The sequence below is a fragment of the Asterias amurensis genome, chromosome 1 (genome assembly GCF_032118995.1).
Source record: "Asterias amurensis chromosome 1, ASM3211899v1".
In the NCBI taxonomy this organism is placed as follows: Eukaryota; Metazoa; Echinodermata; class Asteroidea; order Forcipulatida; family Asteriidae; genus Asterias; species Asterias amurensis.
This window is the reverse complement of record NC_092648.1, coordinates 10,019,479-10,035,986: the sequence shown is the minus strand read 5'-3', so window position 1 is coordinate 10,035,986 and position 16,508 is coordinate 10,019,479. Positions and strand designations below refer to the sequence as shown.

The 16,508-nt window shown below is 38.7% G+C and overlaps 1 protein-coding gene across 1 annotated transcript in view; it reads left to right on the top strand.

The window, feature by feature from the left end:
- Positions 1–1,493: 1,493 nt before the first annotated feature.
- The window catches only part of LOC139945034 (DNA polymerase epsilon subunit 2-like), a 19,746-nt gene continuing 4,731 nt past the window's right edge, over positions 1,494–16,508 (top strand). The window contains exons 1-13 of the mRNA XM_071942284.1: positions 1,494–1,760; positions 2,863–2,966; positions 4,448–4,601; positions 5,291–5,447; positions 6,232–6,315; positions 8,818–8,874; positions 9,856–9,977; positions 10,739–11,001; positions 11,933–12,047; positions 12,630–12,707; positions 14,149–14,257; positions 15,145–15,321; positions 16,393–16,460. Of these exons, the coding sequence (XP_071798385.1) occupies positions 1,696–1,760; positions 2,863–2,966; positions 4,448–4,601; positions 5,291–5,447; positions 6,232–6,315; positions 8,818–8,874; positions 9,856–9,977; positions 10,739–11,001; positions 11,933–12,047; positions 12,630–12,707; positions 14,149–14,257; positions 15,145–15,321; positions 16,393–16,460 (1,553 nt within the window). The 5' untranslated portion in view covers positions 1,494–1,695. The remainder of the gene's footprint in view (positions 1,761–2,862; positions 2,967–4,447; positions 4,602–5,290; positions 5,448–6,231; positions 6,316–8,817; positions 8,875–9,855; positions 9,978–10,738; positions 11,002–11,932; positions 12,048–12,629; positions 12,708–14,148; positions 14,258–15,144; positions 15,322–16,392; positions 16,461–16,508) is intronic.

The following is a 16,508-nucleotide window of genomic DNA, read 5'->3' as shown; positions in this document are numbered from 1 at the left end:
CCTATTTAAAAAACAAATTCATTGGTTTGGTTTGACAAAGCGCTCCTTCTAGCCTTAATAGCTAGCCTTTATAGCCATTGCAGCTGCAAAAGGTATAGGTTTCCTTGCGGTCATTTTCGGAAAATGAACAGCCAAATAAATTTCCAGTTTTTACTGCGTTTCAAATTCAGAATTTGGTCATTCAATTTCGTTTTGAGGCATTCAACTTCCTTTAGCACTGTTCAGTTTATCATATCGTCACTCTTTTTCATGACACACAATCTTCATTCAATTTCGCGCGAAAAAATAGAATAGAGTGGTGGTTATATTGGCTGCTCATTTGCCGAAAATGACCGAAAACCTATTTTGAGAAAAAATTCCTTTCGATGGAATACGATGTAAATCACTTTTTGTATACCCAAGTGCTCCCGAAGCACACACTTATAAAAACTTATTTAAAAATGACTTAATTAATTAAATGTTTGTTCCGAATAATTCCAATATTTATTAGAGATAAAATGCTTCTATAAGTTTTGTTTTGCTTGATGAACTTTCATTTAAAATATTAGCTTGAGCTTTTAAGGCTATAAATTATTTTGTATTCATTTATCTCAGTGTTGCATTTGTTTTTGTTGACTTTGTTAGTTCTTGTAAGCTATACTTTTAAATTGTTTTGGTATGTGGATGATAAAATCAGTTTCATGTTAATAAAATGTGTGTTTTTCACTCACTTGTTTTTGTCATGGCTTGTCTTCCTCTGTGATTGCCTCACCATCAGACTCACACCCTCGGGCAACCCCTTGCACTTCGTCATGTAAAAGGATTCTTACAACCCAAACCCTAACCCAATTATTACTGATATCGATTATTGTCTTACCGGACGGTTTATCAAGATCAAACCATTCACCAGCTCGGGCCCCCATTCCCTGCAAGTTTATTTATTCATTTGACCAAGCATGCTCGCGCAAAAAAAAAATGCCTTAAAACGATCAAACTTCTTAGAGTGCCTATTATTTATTCGGCCAAGATTTCAATAAACAGTACAAGCTACAATATTACCGCAGGTGGACACTATTGGTAATATTGTCAAAGACCAGTCTTCTCACTTGGTGTATCTAAACATATGCCTAAGTAAGGCATGACTGTGTATTGATTGCTTGATTATGTTTTCTTTTTTCTTCTTTTTTTTAGCTAGGGGTGGGTGGGGTAGGCCTGTAGGCCCACTGATCACATTTCTCTTTTATAATATAATAGAGATCAGTGGCTATAGGCCCTATGGATCATTCGGATCGAGGAGATCATAACATACTTTTGAATATAGCGTTTTTAACGCATAAAATCTTCGAAATCCGTCTTTTTGTTAACAAAACGAGAATTACTAGCAACAAATTTATAAGCATTGTTTGCTAGTTAATGGTGTGTCCTTGTGGGGCCTCCTTACCTTACTGCGTTCAATGCGTATTAGCTGTACGCAGTAGTCTGGTTGCGAACTTCAAATTGGATATCAACACGTTTATGAAGACGGGGATCTGAAATGTCAATGTTATCGCTTGGTGGCGCTATTTTTCTCTTGTTTTGTGCAACCGCGGGAAATCTTATGCACAGAAACATTGCGACCCGGCCAGCGCAAGTAGTTTTTTGTTGTCAATCAAATCAATGCCAACTTAAAACTTTCCTACTTTCTTCACCGAGTACATTCCGATCACAAGAATTAGAATGGCAGCCAAAATCAAATCCAAAGTTAACTCGGCTTTCAAGATGAATGGTCTTTCGTTAAGAAGGTAAGTGCTGTTGTATTTTTGTACTTCTAACTCTAAGTTCTATTCTATACTCTATAGCCTATAAATATAATAAATATAATGCTACTGCTAGTGCTAAGTTCTTCTAGTTCTATTGTACTTGTTTGTAGAGAGAGAGAGGGGGGGGGGGGGCATGGCATGGGGGTTTTGGGTTGGAGATCAACAGCCTTTATTTCCACATGGATGTTGGACACGGATACGATCTGGATAATGTGCACTGACGGTTTCACACTATAACTTTTACACACCGTGTCGATCCGGAAATGGCGCTTTATCTGTGTCGAAACCAACCCTGCCCTGCTGGAGGTGGGTTGATTGATAAATAAATCTCTATCTATCTCCAACACTGATTGAAAGCCGTATTTAGTATGAACACCTCCAGGTTAATTTGCGATCCAGGTCCAGGTTGAGTGTGCGTGGCGCCATCTGCGCATATGTACAGTTGTCCAGCACTTAAATGAAAACCGCGTACAAACTGACAAAAGGCGCTGCGTACGTAAAAAGGAGCCGCGTCTTACTTGCTTCAATCTGTGTAACAAAGTCGTAAGACCTTGCAGTGTGAAACGGTCGCACAATATTCAGATTAAAAGTTACACTTTTATGTAACCCAAAAAGCTGATTTCGTGCAGAGCCAGAGCTAGTGTGAAAGTGAAGCTGTTTGAATCTGTGTTGAAATTTTACCGAACCAACGCGGACCCTATCCGGATAAGGTTCGACAGGGATCGAAGGTCGATAGTGTGAAAAGGCCTAGAGAGAGAGTGGGGGGGGGGGGGGGCGGTAGCCCACCTTGGTGAGCTGTAAATTTAAATGGCTCTCTTTTATTAGGCTAACATCGATCTCTTCAAAGTCGCCATTTACAATGCAGGAGTTATTTTTAATTCCATGTATGTGTGGTTGGTGAACCATTTGTAACTTGGCTGAGTAGAAAATAAGAACACGCAGCTTAACAAAGCCAAACCCAAGTCGTGTAAGAAACTGTAAATATTTAGGCCAATAATCTTCTGCTTATTTTGTTTACTAAAAAGTTCTTAGTTTGAAAAACATTAATTTGCGATGATAGTAAGCAAATGTTATATCTTTGCAGCGATGCTTTGAAGTATTTAGTGGAGGCTTTGGTGTCAGTTAATGATGTTCAAGAGAGAGAGGAATGTCTGGAAAGGATTCTTGAGACAGTCCAGAAACAACCCTGTAAGTAATACAGCACAGAGAGAGCAACAGAATGGCATTCCTTATTGTGCGTATTGTTTTTGTTGGTGAAGGTTGGGATCAACGTTACATCCTCTTTCCTGCCATCAGCCTGTAACCAGCCTCTGTCTTTTCTACAGATATTTTCTTGTTAAATCCGCCACCAGTGTGTTGGACCTGGTTCCTCCTTAGCGTGTTTGAGCGTGAAACCAGGCTTTCTGCTTGTTCTCACCCATACACTTAGCCATTCCGACAGCTTTATTCCACGTACTGGTACTCCATGTCTTTGGAACTGCTTGCCTGGTGCATGTTTCCCTCAATCCTACAATTCATACTGGAAATTCAGAAATAAATCATACTTTCAGCCCCCCCCCCCTCCGCAACACACACCCCCCAATTTATTTTCATTTTATTTTTTTCCCCCTTACCAATAGTGACTAACGTGGCTTTGAGCCTTGTTTTAGAAAAACCTGCAGTAAAAGTACACAATGAAGCAAATATTATGCAATGTGATCAAGCTATACTGAGCCATTTGTTGGAAATATCAGTATGAATAATCAAGCTAAAACGGGCCAAAAGGGATGACCTTTGTAAAAAAAAAAAAAATTGTAGATTTAAAGTCACCTGGAAATAGAATTTTTTTTCTTTCAAACATAAGAGTATATGCTTACGAACAATAAAACAATTTTAAGTAATTGTTTGTCACGATTTATATGTTTAAAAAATATATAAAGTTGTTTGGGGGACTGACTCCGCCTACCCCTTTTGTGACGTCAATCGAGGCAGACTTTGCCTGCAATGCGTATAGTAAACACACGTGCAAAGTACATGTATGTCCAAGTCGTGAGTTGGTACATTTCTAAAAGTGTTTTTCTGCATTCAGCAGCAATACACCTGGTTGGCATTGCCTGAAAAAAACAAAAAAAAAATTTTTTGAAACGTACAAACTCACGACTTGGTCCGTACATGTACTTTGCAATTGTGTTTACTCTGCGCATTACAGGCAAAGTCTGCCTCGATTGACGTCACGAACAGCGCCCTCTCGGGTCGGGGTCTACTCTGAAATTTGTAAATAACATAAGAACTGATTTTTCAAAACCTTAGTTAACTGTTTATTCACATTCCACTCATCAAAACACATCTTAGTGACAAAAGCTTTATTTTGAAAAAATACCACTTCCAGGTGACTTTAAATGCCAAAGTGTATTGTATTTTATACTGGCAACTAACTTCCTGATAAATAGCATCAAAAAGGGATACATATCCTTGATTTGATCAAGGCTTTCACATGGAGTTTGAAATAATGTAGGGTGTCATTGTTGCTCACTTAAAACTGATTTAACTTGTAAATTACAAAAAGGTATTAGACATGTCAAATACATACATGTAAGGTTTCCAAGAGATAGTGACGCATCCATATGTCCATTTTTGCGAACATTCTTTCTGTGATTAAAAAATGACAATCTAAATAAAACTCCCCGCAGTGACATCATCACTTGTATCCATGGAGATTCTGAAAGCAGCAGTGGATGAATGTAACGAGGGTGAAAAGGAAGAGAACGAGAGGGCGTTTGCCGTCATTGACGCTTTCTCCATTCCAAGGTTTACCTACAATCAAGACAGGAAAAAATTCATCAAGTAAGTACAGAGATTTTTAACAACTTTGGGTCGGGCTTTTCTGTTGAATAAAAGCCTTGTACCACCCACAGTATTAATTTCCGGAACACCTGCACAGTTGTGGAATAGTCGGAACACCGTAAGAACTTTTATTTACTTGGGTTTGTTTGGGGGTTTTATTTATTGTTTATTTTTATGTTTTTTTGTATATATTTTTCTTTTATTTATTTTAATTTTATTTTTATTATTATTATTATTATTATATATATATATTTTGTTTTTGGGTGGGGGCGAATATCGGTGTCCAGATAAAACCTGACAATGTAATTTGCTCTGACTTGGATTTAACCTTTTAGTCAATGTATCGCCCCAAAACTGCTCTTTTTCATTTACTCACTGGAACCACCTGAAACTGCCCAGGATTACAAGCAAACACTGTGTAACTTGGTTTTTCCCAAGTGCTAGTGGGTACAACAAACAGTGTTCAAAATAGCGCGAACTGAAGCTGTTTCAGGGTTGAAAAATAGTCTCAGGTCACCATTGAAAACAAAAATGGAGTAATCCAAAAGGTTGGGTTATCAAATAGACCACAAGGGAAACTGACTGGGTAATTGTCATCAGTTGACAGCTTAAATAGTTGACACCTAATAGGTAATTGTCATAATGTTTCACTGACCATTTTTGTTCCAAATGTTTGTGTACTTTTAAAGGAATGAATCGGTGCCCTGTATACATGCTGATGCCCAGGCTAAAGCAGACTTATTCCGAGATCGTTACAGCCTTCTACTTCAGAGAACATCTCGGCACAGTCTCTTCACTCCTCCAGTACCTGGGGCTGCAACAGACCCGTCCATAAGGAAATTTCAGGTCATCTTTTTTACTGGAGAGTGTTAGTTCATTCTTGGGGAAGAAAAAAAAGTGTCCCAAGCAAAAATTACTGCAAGGCCAAACAAAATAGTATGTGTGTTTCCTATTACACTGGCAAAAAAAATTGCTGTGGTGCCCTTTGCAAAGTACCAATACATATACATTTTCCATACCATAGGAAAATTGATGTGCCCATTCAAGAACGAAATTCTAGCCCTAATGTTGACCGTCTCCCTATTTTGTCAATTTCATTGTGCGTTGGGATGCCATACAATGGTTAACTGATGTGTAGCCAGGGATCACACCCAACCATATAATTGTATATGTAACAGCTTTCGTTGTCATTAAAGGGAAGGTACACGTTTGGTAATTACTCAAAACAAATGTTAACTTAAAAACTGACTTGGTAACGAGCATTGGAGAGCTGTTGATATTATTAAACATTGTGAGAAACGGCTCCCTCTGAAGTATCATAGATTTCGAGAAAGACGTAATTTCTCACTAAAATAATAAAAGACTTCTAGCCAGAAGTCTTTTATTTCTATCTGAAAGCACATAAATTCGTCCAACCAGGGTGTTTTTCTCTCATCGTTTAGCTCAAATTTTCACAGGCTTGTTATTTTATGCTTATGTTTGGATACACCAAGTGAGAAGACAATTACCAAACGTGTACCTTCCCTTTAAGTAATGTTTTTTAAATTTTAGTGAGAGGTTTATAATATTATAAATTATATTATATTTATATTATTTTATATTATTATTATATTTGGTTGTTTAATGACAGCTGAAATCAGTGGAGTTTCTCCTTGGAAGCACGGCCAAGCTTGGTGAAATCATCGTACTGGGCATGCTCACTCAACTCAAAGAGGTAAAATATATCTTATTCTTAACTCGATCATATTATGAGAAAGAAATTTGTTGACAGAAATTGTTTCATTGTCTTGGTGTTGGATATTGTTACTTAACCAGTTCACTTCAGAGGATCTAATAACACACAGTTGCTGTCTTATAAACTAGCATCCAAGTTTCAGGCCTCAAATTTCCCGATTTTTAGGGCAAGGCTACTTTGGCCTTGAATTTGTCAAATTTTGAAAGGGCACCAAGGCCATGAGGTAGGGCACCAAGGCCAACTTAAAATTTAAAAAAGGGCATCAAGGCCATAAAAAATAAAGATCGTTAAACAATTTCTGTTAAGAGGTCCATGAAGGCTATTTTAATTAACCATTTCATTACTTTTGCTTTCCTTTAACCAAAAACATCAAGTTTTTTTAAATGTATTTAATTTTATTGATTAATGGGAAGTAAAAGTACGCATGAATTTTTTGTTGCGATGGCCAGACGTAAACAATGAACTGTCACTTAACTGTGTGCAGCGGAGATTTTGTTGCGACGGCCGGATGTAAATAATGAGCTGTCACTTGACTGTGTGTAGAGCGGAGATTTATTCAACGGACATACATGTACATGTACCTTTCATGTACATGTACATGATGCGTGATTTACGTAACATGGCCCACGTGCACAAACATGTACCAGTACCAGTGAACAAGCACAATACCAGTGGAATAGGCGAACGCCCAACCTAGAATGGAACCAAAATTGTGATTAGCTGGTACCCATCATGGACAACCATGCGTGGGTACGCGTGTTGCAAAATGAGTACCAGTGCGATTGTTCTCAAATGGTCGTTGCAAGTACATCCGGCCCGTGTATAAACTTCGAGTACACAATGTGTATGGATGCACGTCTGTCGTTCGTTCTGCATCGTGCACCCACATGCACTGCATGCTGCCGTCCGTTTCAATGGACTTCACAACCGACCGCGCTCTGTGTGCGTGTATTAATATAGGATGTACATGTAAGTGTTTGATTTTATGTGCACACAGACGGACGGTATCAAAACGTAAATTTTGATCTCAAAAAGGGCACGGCGGCCATCGGAGAAAACGGGCACGGCCTTTTTGGCCGCGAAAACGTCCAATTTTCTCGGGGCACCACGGCCAGTTAGAAGGGCACCGGCGGCCATGGCCGTCGTGGCCGCCGGAAATTTGAGGCCTGAAGTTTATGTGTGGTCATGTCAACAGGTCACACATGTATTATAATAATAATAATAATAATAATAATAATAATAATAATTATAATAACGAAGTTTTATAGAGCGCACATATCCACCAAAAAGTGCTCAGGGCGCTATTACAAAGAAACTCAAACAAAAATCACAAAGGACAGAATAAATACAAAAGAAAGGATCTATCGACATGAGGTGTGTTTTGAGAGATGTTTTGAAAGAGTGAATAGAAGTGGGTGTTTTGATGTGAAGAGGTAGCTGATTCAATTGGCTAGATTGCCTGTACAGTGTTTCACAGAAACCCTTTTGTTTTGGTTTGGCACCCCTATTCAAAAGGGACTTCAAACAATGAACGGATTAACCCTTTGGATGGATTTGTGTATAATGCCTTTATCAAAGACCTGTTCCTTTCACATACAAGCCATGATTTTGTTAAGATCATAGATGGATACAACTGAACTGTAATGAGGCCTTTCATCTTTCCCTGTGAGGCCTTCTGTTTGACAATATAAATTCCCCTGAAATTTGTTTACCTGGAATGCTCTAGTTGTTAAGAATTGAGAAATCATTGAAAAAGTTTATGGGGTTCTTTTTTTTTTGTGGTTTTGATGACCAATAGAGCAGGCTTCAGGCTTGAGCTGTCACAGGTTTGTCTTTATGTACGAGTTGGGTCACATTAAATGCAAGGCCCAATTTCATGGAGCTGCTTAAGCAAAAAATATCGCTCAAGAACTTTCTGCTTGGCAGAAGTGAGCAGAATTATCCAGTCACAAACTGTACATGCGACATAGCAGTTAGGCTGGTAACTAGTAAGCACGATGTTGTTGCTTGGCTACTTTTTGTGTTTAATCAGCTCTATGAAATTGGGCCCTGAGGACAAGAAACACAATAAATTGTACTACTTGTCTACCACTTTTTAGTATATTGTGCTTGTTGTCAGATGATAAGAGCAAGCAAGTCGAAACGTTGGGACCAATTCAGAACCTCGCTCCGTGGTAGTAAAGTTTATAAAGAGAAGTCCCCTCGATCCACTAAAGCTAAAGTAGTAGTTGCGGCCGTTTTCCTACCTTCCGCCCAAGTAGTAGTTAATAATCAGGACAGTTCTTTTCGAACTGAGAAGTCTCCCTAATTCCGAAAATCTACTCCGTGGTAATAGAATATAAAGCATGACATGGTCTCAAAAGAACATATTCTATCTAGCAAGTAGATACACACATGGTGTTACTGCAAACTAAATATATATTGATACCTAACCATGCAATGCCTCAAATCACATACACTTGGTCTTCTTATGTTTGACAGGGCAAGTTCTTCTTGGAAGATCCGACAGGAGCAGTGCAGCTTGACCTCAGCGAGGCAATATCCTTTATACATCAGTATTGGTTCAGGCCTGGAATTTTATCTTTGAAGAGGGCAAGGCCATTTTACTTTTGCAAAGGGCACTTCCAATGGAAAGTCTTAAAAGTCTATTGGAAATTTTTGAAGGGGCACCAATTGCTGGACCAGGGGGAAAAGAGGCCATGGCAGTGGTCTTAGTGTAATGTCTCCCAACTGGTTGTTTAATGATTCGGAGAGAGCATTTCATAAAATGTTGGAACATAAATTTGAAAAGAGATTCTAAAAGACTTGTAAAACAAAGCACAGTGCAAACCGACATATTCAGTGTCTTTCTGGCAAACTGGAATGCCTGGGCCCAATTTCATGGCTCTGCTTATACCGTAAGCAAAGAATCGGTGCTATACGCCAAGCGTATTTTACAGGTTAGCAGGGAATTTTTGCTTGTGGGTGTATGTACTTCACATTACGGGGCATTCTCTGCTTTATACACAGCTAGCATAGAAATTTGGCGATTGTCATGTAAGCAAAGAATGATGATCCTAAGTGCAGAATTCATTGGTAAGCAGAGCCATGAAAATAGGCCCTGGTCTGTATCCCTCCAGTGGTGGCACCTACAGGGATAATAGAGTAAAAGGAGTTCTTAGGATTCTTCAAAAGCAAAATCCCTTTTTTTTTTTGCCTCACAAAATCAACATCCACAACAAGATTCTTCATTCTGGAAAGTTTTGCGGTAACACCATGACTATCTCTAATGAGTTGGGGTGGTTCTGAAAAGAACCGTTGGTTTAACTCAACGTTTTGATCAGTATGCTCCGATCGTCTCTCAGAGCATACTGATCGAAACGCCGAGTTAAACCAACGGTTCTTTTCAGAACCACCCCAACTCATTAGAGATAGTCATTACATGGTGTTACCGCAAACCTTTCCATATCGTTTTTCCACCATGCAAAGTTTCAAATCCTACTTATTCTTCATTATGTTATTCCTTGACCCACATTGCACCAGTTCCACACAGGTCTGTTTACAGAGAACTGTTTTGTGTTAGCGGAGGGCTGGTATGAGGATAAAGTATTTCACATCAACGCATTCGGTTTCCCTCCACCTGAACTGGCTGAATCCACAAGGTACCAGACTCATACAGTAACTCATTGCTCAGATGTCTATACAAGAGTGTTACCACTCTCATTTGCGTAACCATTCCAACACCAAGCTATTATAGACCAGGGCCAAACATCATTGTGCATTGTAATACTGTAGCTACAGTATTAAATGGGCTGCCAAGGTCCACATAAACTGGTGTGCCACATTTGTTTAATTTGTTTATAAGATATCGCCTAACATCACAAGGACAAGGACGGCCACTTCAATGTGAGGCCTACACTTAAATGATTTGGGCTGTAAATCTAAATCAAATGTCACCAGGGGCACGTTATAGTCCTGGGGCTGAAACAGGGTTATCCCCTACCCAGTCCGAAAGGGTGTAGGCATGGTTATCATCCACTAGGAGCCTGGCTGGTAGAGCAGAATGCACTACCTTCCTAACTTTTTAGGAAGCAGTCATGGTTAAGTGCCTTGCTCAAGGGCACAAGTGTCATGACCGGGAATCGAACCCACACTCTGATGCTGACAACACCAGAGCTTAGGTCTGATGAACTAGACCACTCGGCCACAATCTCCAGAAGATAAGTTGCACGGGAATACAGTGCAATCCGATTTACATTTTGGTAGAGAAAAGCTGTAAACAAGGGTGCTTCCTAAGATCCAGAAATGCCATGGTATATACCTCCACATAAAAAACAATCTACATGTAGGTTGTTAAATATGTGCAACCTTTTCTTTTGCTCTTGCTGACTGCAATTTACTGCTGTCTCTTTACAACTTTCAGAAGCTACTTTGGTAGCATGAACTTCTTTGGTGGGCCGTCTCCAACCTGTGCCAAGGCATCCACCAAGCTCCAAGCAATCGAGAAAGACAATGAAGAGGCCATGTTTGTCTTTCTGTCTGACATTTGGCTCGACCAACTCAAAGTCCGAGACAAGTTAAACGTTCTCTTTAGCGGCTATGCAGAGATGCCTCCGACCTGTTTTGTTTTCTGTGGGAATTTTACATCTAAGCCCTATGGAAGCAGTCATGTCAAAACACTCAAAGGTAAGGAGCTTGAGCGCTATTCACACAACAGCAATGTAATCGGAGACTTTCTGGGATGCTAGGTGGCAGCAGACTTACCGGGTAAAGCCATTGTTTTTAGAATTATGCGCATGTTCAGAACTACGTAAACAATGGAAATTTACCCAGTAAGTCTGCTGCCACCTAGCGTTGGAAAGTCTCCCATTGGGTTCCCTTGCTTAATTTGAGCATGGTTGTAAAATGTATTAGTGTTTGACAATATTTTGCAAAAGAACTAGGACAGTAGAAATTTGTTTTGTCCTTTCACATTTTGTAAAGTTTTACAACCACGCTACAATTTAGCAATGGATCCCTGCTAAATTGCTCTCAGGTGAGATGGGCTTTATCCAACAAAAACAGCCATGCAACTTATCAGCTGATTTCCTCTCGCTCATTTTAATATAAAAGTGCTATAATAACATACTGTGCAAAGTTAGTTTGTGTTATGTCCTATCCCTAAATGACACGGACGTATGCAGAAGTACGTTTCTAAACATTTATTGACCAAACTTCAATGCTCTAATCTGGAAATAACTCCATTTGTAATTCTAAACATAACTGAACTTCTTTAATAACACGTGCGTTTAACAACTGAATAGCGAGTGCACAAATGGTAGACACGACTTAAACTGACTACACTACAATTTGCTTGGCCACTGTTGGTTTATGGTTTATGTAAAACAAATTTGTGGTCCAAGGACCGAATTGCATTTTGAATTTACAATTTAGAAAAAAATAATTAAAACACAAAATAAGATAAACAAACTAAAAGAAAACAGGAGGAGAACAACTACAAAGTTGTATGCAAAGTTGTTGAGTCACTACATTGGTGCTGTATGAAACAAGTGTGTTTATAAAATGGCTGTTTTTAGTGATTGAGGTGACAACCTGTATGTCCTTGTCTATTCACTAGACTCTTTCCAGGCTCTTGCTGACATGTTATCTGAGTATCCCAGCCTGCTAGAGGGCAGCAAATTCCTCTTTGTACCTGGCCCTCAAGACCCAGGACCAGGAGCCATTCTGCCTAGGTAAGATGCAATTATACCCCTTGAAACTTTGGCGTAGTGGATCTTTCCTCGCCTTCAAGCTCTAGGATCCCAGGGCACTATGTGGATTAGGTTTTCTGTCCCTTCTTGACTGTGTGGGTGTTTCCCTGGAATAACTCTGGGGTTTTCCTTCCGCATCTAAAACTAAATTTGCCTTCCTTGTCTTCTCTCCATGGGGTTCTTGGCTAGTACAGTGATTAAGTTTTCTTTAAGTTAATGTTCTTAGCAATTCACACTAATGCTAAAAATGGAAGATGACTAGCTGAATCTCAGAAAATTTTGTATGCTGTTTGCAAGTTTTATGTTTACACATGTGTACTGACTATAAATATACAGTGCAGTTTTGCGGGTTGATAACACGGTGATCGCATAAGTGGTGTCTGACAGTCAGGTATTTTGAGCAAAAGTTATGTCATTAGTGTGGAGTCCTGCTAGTTAAAAAGATTTTAAGCTTGCTGTTCAGGTAGACAGTTCCAAACCTTGCTAAAATCTAAAATATCTTCTACTTTGATTTTATTTTGAGCAGTTTTTGACCATGATTTTTTTCAAAATTTGCAACACCAGGCCTCCCATACCAGCTGTTATTACTGAGGAGATACGACGACGGGTTCCATCAGCGATATTCACAACAAACCCATGCAGGTACATTTAGGACACTGTCCAATAATAAAAAATACTAGTGGCTTCTTATATAGCATAACATCCGTTACTCAGTGACACTCCTGGCGCTGTAACATACAGTATTGCCTGCAAGGTATATGGGACTTTGTTTGAATTATAAGACCTACTCATTTATAGCACCATTTAATGGTTCAAGGTGCTGTGGCGCAATATACTGCCAATCAAACAAGGAACACCGGGCGAATCCCTTTTTTTTCTCTATAAGTGCACCGGGTTCTTTTACGTGCGTTACACGACACACAGGACCAACGGCTTTATGCCCCATCTGAAGGACGCTGCAATAATGGTTAAGTGTCTTGATTAAGGACACGAATCTCGAACCCACACTCGACACCCATTCCTAGGTTTGATGTATTTGTATTTGCACAAAACTGGCTCCAGCTATTACCAGAGGTCTGTTAGAAAAGCACCAGGTGTGGTTTTGGTTTTTTAAGAAAATTTGTGTTACATATGATTTGTAGAACCTTTGTAAATACTTGTCTTTTTACATGCCAGAATTATTAGTTTCTGTCATTAGAAATTCCTATCAACTCTGAAATGATTTCTGGTCAACTATACACAAATGTATGTAAGGTTTATAGGAGTAAAATAAGTTGAAAAACCAGGCAAATGATTTCTCAAAATCTCCTTAGGCCTGTAAACTATTTTAATAGAAGTAAAGCAATCGCCAAAGGGAGAAAAATATAGAACCCACAAAATGTCAAAACTAATTCTTTTTTATTAATTATGCAATCCTGTGCTATTTTTAAAGGGCAAATTGATATTTATAGATGATTAGGAAACTTTGTTCATTTCGTTACGTCACAAAAATTCTCTGTGGAAAAACGCTTTATCTAAGTGCTTGTATTGTGTGTTTTTCTGGATTAATTTCAGAGATGTACAACGTTTTGACAATTTCATACTTGCACGTACTGTAAGAGCTATTTTATAGGAGATCCACAGCGTTTTCTTCTGCCTTTTTTCTTTTTTTTTCACTTTAAAGGCAGTGGACACTATTGGTAATTGTCAAAGACTAGCCTTCACAGTTGGTGTATCTCAACATATGCATAAAATAACAAACCTGTGAAAATTTGAGCTCAATCGGTCATCGCACTTGCAAGATAATAATGAAAGAAAAAAACACCCTTGTAACACGAAGTTGTGTGCGTTTAGATGGTTGATTTCGAGACCTCAAGTTCTAAATCTGAGGTCTCGAAATCAAATTGTAGAAAATTACTTCTTTCTCGAAAACTATGGCACTTCAGAGGGAGCCGTTTCTCACAATGTTTTATACCATCAATCTCTCCCCATTACTCGTCACCAAGAAAGGTTTTTTGCTAATAATTATTTTGAGTAATTACCAATAGTGTCCACTGCCTTTAAGAATCTCATTAAGTTCATTTCTAAATTCTAATTTTCCTAGGATACAGTATTGTACTCAAGAGATTGTGGTATTCCGAGAGGACATTGTAATGAAGATGTGTAGGAACTGCATCCGATTCCCGGACAATAGCTCAGAGATTCCCAACCATGTGAGTACACTATACCTCAAGAAATTACCCAATTAGACAGAGAAGTTTGGCAAACATATGTTCAACCATAGAGCAAGGAACGGAAGGAGTTACAACTAGTCGTCTTCAAAGGCTTCCATGTGTGTTACCACGGGCGTATAACGACCAGCACTAATTGGCAGAAACATCTGCTGTCGCATTTCCTAACGAGCGAAGTATAAAGAACTAGGTATTATATGTCTGTGGTTACGCCACAGAAAAATACACAGATGGCATTGCGTTCAAGCGTCCTTCTCAACCAACGGCATACGGCAAGGATGATTTTAACTGAATAACGACATTTCAATGATTTTGACAAACGAAAATGCAATAGGAATTACCTCTTTGTAATATTCTTATACAACAAACACAAAATCAGTTGAATAATTACGGCTGTCTCAATCTTCTTAACCAAAAATATCCTACGCAAAATTGTATAAAAGTAATAAAAAAAAAATGTAATTTTATATTCCCCTTTTTCAGTTTGTGTTTGATTGTGTCTACCGTTCAATTGCATATCCCCCGCTAGGAAAAGCGTTTGCAAACAATTTCATTTTGTATTCAACGGCCGGAGACCACCGACATTCTTTTCATGATGAAACAATCAATACCACATATTTCATAATTTTCCCGATCAGCAAAACCTAACAAATGTCATAATTCATCACAGGAAAGGCCGATTTGTTTACTTCAAAATTCAGTCAAAAGCTCAAAGTCTACAGTTTCTAATGTAGCATTGTGCGCATGCAACGTTGGTGAAATTGTTTACTGCGCACGCATTGAACTTGTGTGTTGCCACTTTACCACTCTAATAATTATGAATGGAAAACGACGTTAATCTTTCTCTCATGTTTCTCTCTTTCTAACAGTTTGTTAAGACGGTAGTTTGCCAGTCCCATCTCTGCCCTCTTCCTCTACATGCCTCACCAATCTACTGGTCCTATGACAATGCCATGAGGTTGTATCCATTACCTGACTTAGTTGTCTTTGGTGATAAGTACGACCCATTTACCATCAGTAATGCCAACTGCAAATGCACCAATACGGTAAGTACAGTACCCGGTAGTACAAAAGGTTTTGTTTAAATACGCTATAGACCCATTGCATATGACGTCACACACTCAAAAAGGAGGGAGATCATTGGACAATAGCTGTGCATAAAAACGTGCGCGTACCTGTAGCGTTTGGCGATATGCAAGGGTAGCTATTGATTTCCTACACAATACAGAATGCGCCTCCGAACAATGCGCATCATTTTGGGTGTCAACTCTCTTTTGTGCACGTTTGTATACGATTTTGACACCCAAAATGACACCCAGGATAGGCACATGCGAGTTTGCTGTGAGTATTGCAAGGTGTTTACAGAGTTTTTTAGATAACTTAGGGACGTACTCCAAAATGGCTTAATGCCGAGAGCGGCCGCAAATGGCTGCAAGATTTGACAAACTTTTGCTCAAACACCGGGGTCAAAGAAAAGGTTTGGGACTGAAATTTTCATTTTCCAATGTTTCCCATGTAAACATAGAATCAACTACTTCAAAACAAAACCAAGTATTTCTGTTACTTATTCATTTTCCTGACATTTTACCTGAAAAAAGGGGTTGCAAAAATGTCTGGGCAGTGTCTGGGCGTATGGTGATGATTATAGAGAAATGAATAATCTCAAAAGGGTTAAAGTCTTTGTTTCTTATGTTCACTCATGGCTTCAAAGTTTGTTTGTAACTTTATTAAATATAAGACAGGGTAATAAAATCACAATGTTGGAAGTTTATTTGAAGGCTCCTTAGGAAACAAATAAATTTGGAGTGTAATTGTATTCATAAAGCCAATACTTTTGTTATTTTGTATCACAAAGTTTATCCGCTTATTGTATACCTCTTGTAATGGTTTGTTTGAATAGGCTTAAGTGTGTTTAAGGCAAAAGCAACTCAAATTCACGTGCATGTTAGTTTAAACATGTTGGCAAAATATGTAGCCCTACCTTTAAAGGAAGAACATTTAATGCCCTAATGAATTTTTGTTTGTCTACTGCTGAACATTTCACTATCTACTGCTAAATGTAGAATGTTTAAAGTTAATTTTAATGTTTGTTTTTTCTTATTATTATAAAACTTCAGGGCTCATTCTCCAAGAGTGGTTATGGTTTCAAAGTTTACTACCCTCACACAAAGGAAATTGAAGACAGGTAAGTTACTAAGCACAACAAGATTATGCTTACCAGAATAAGGCTACC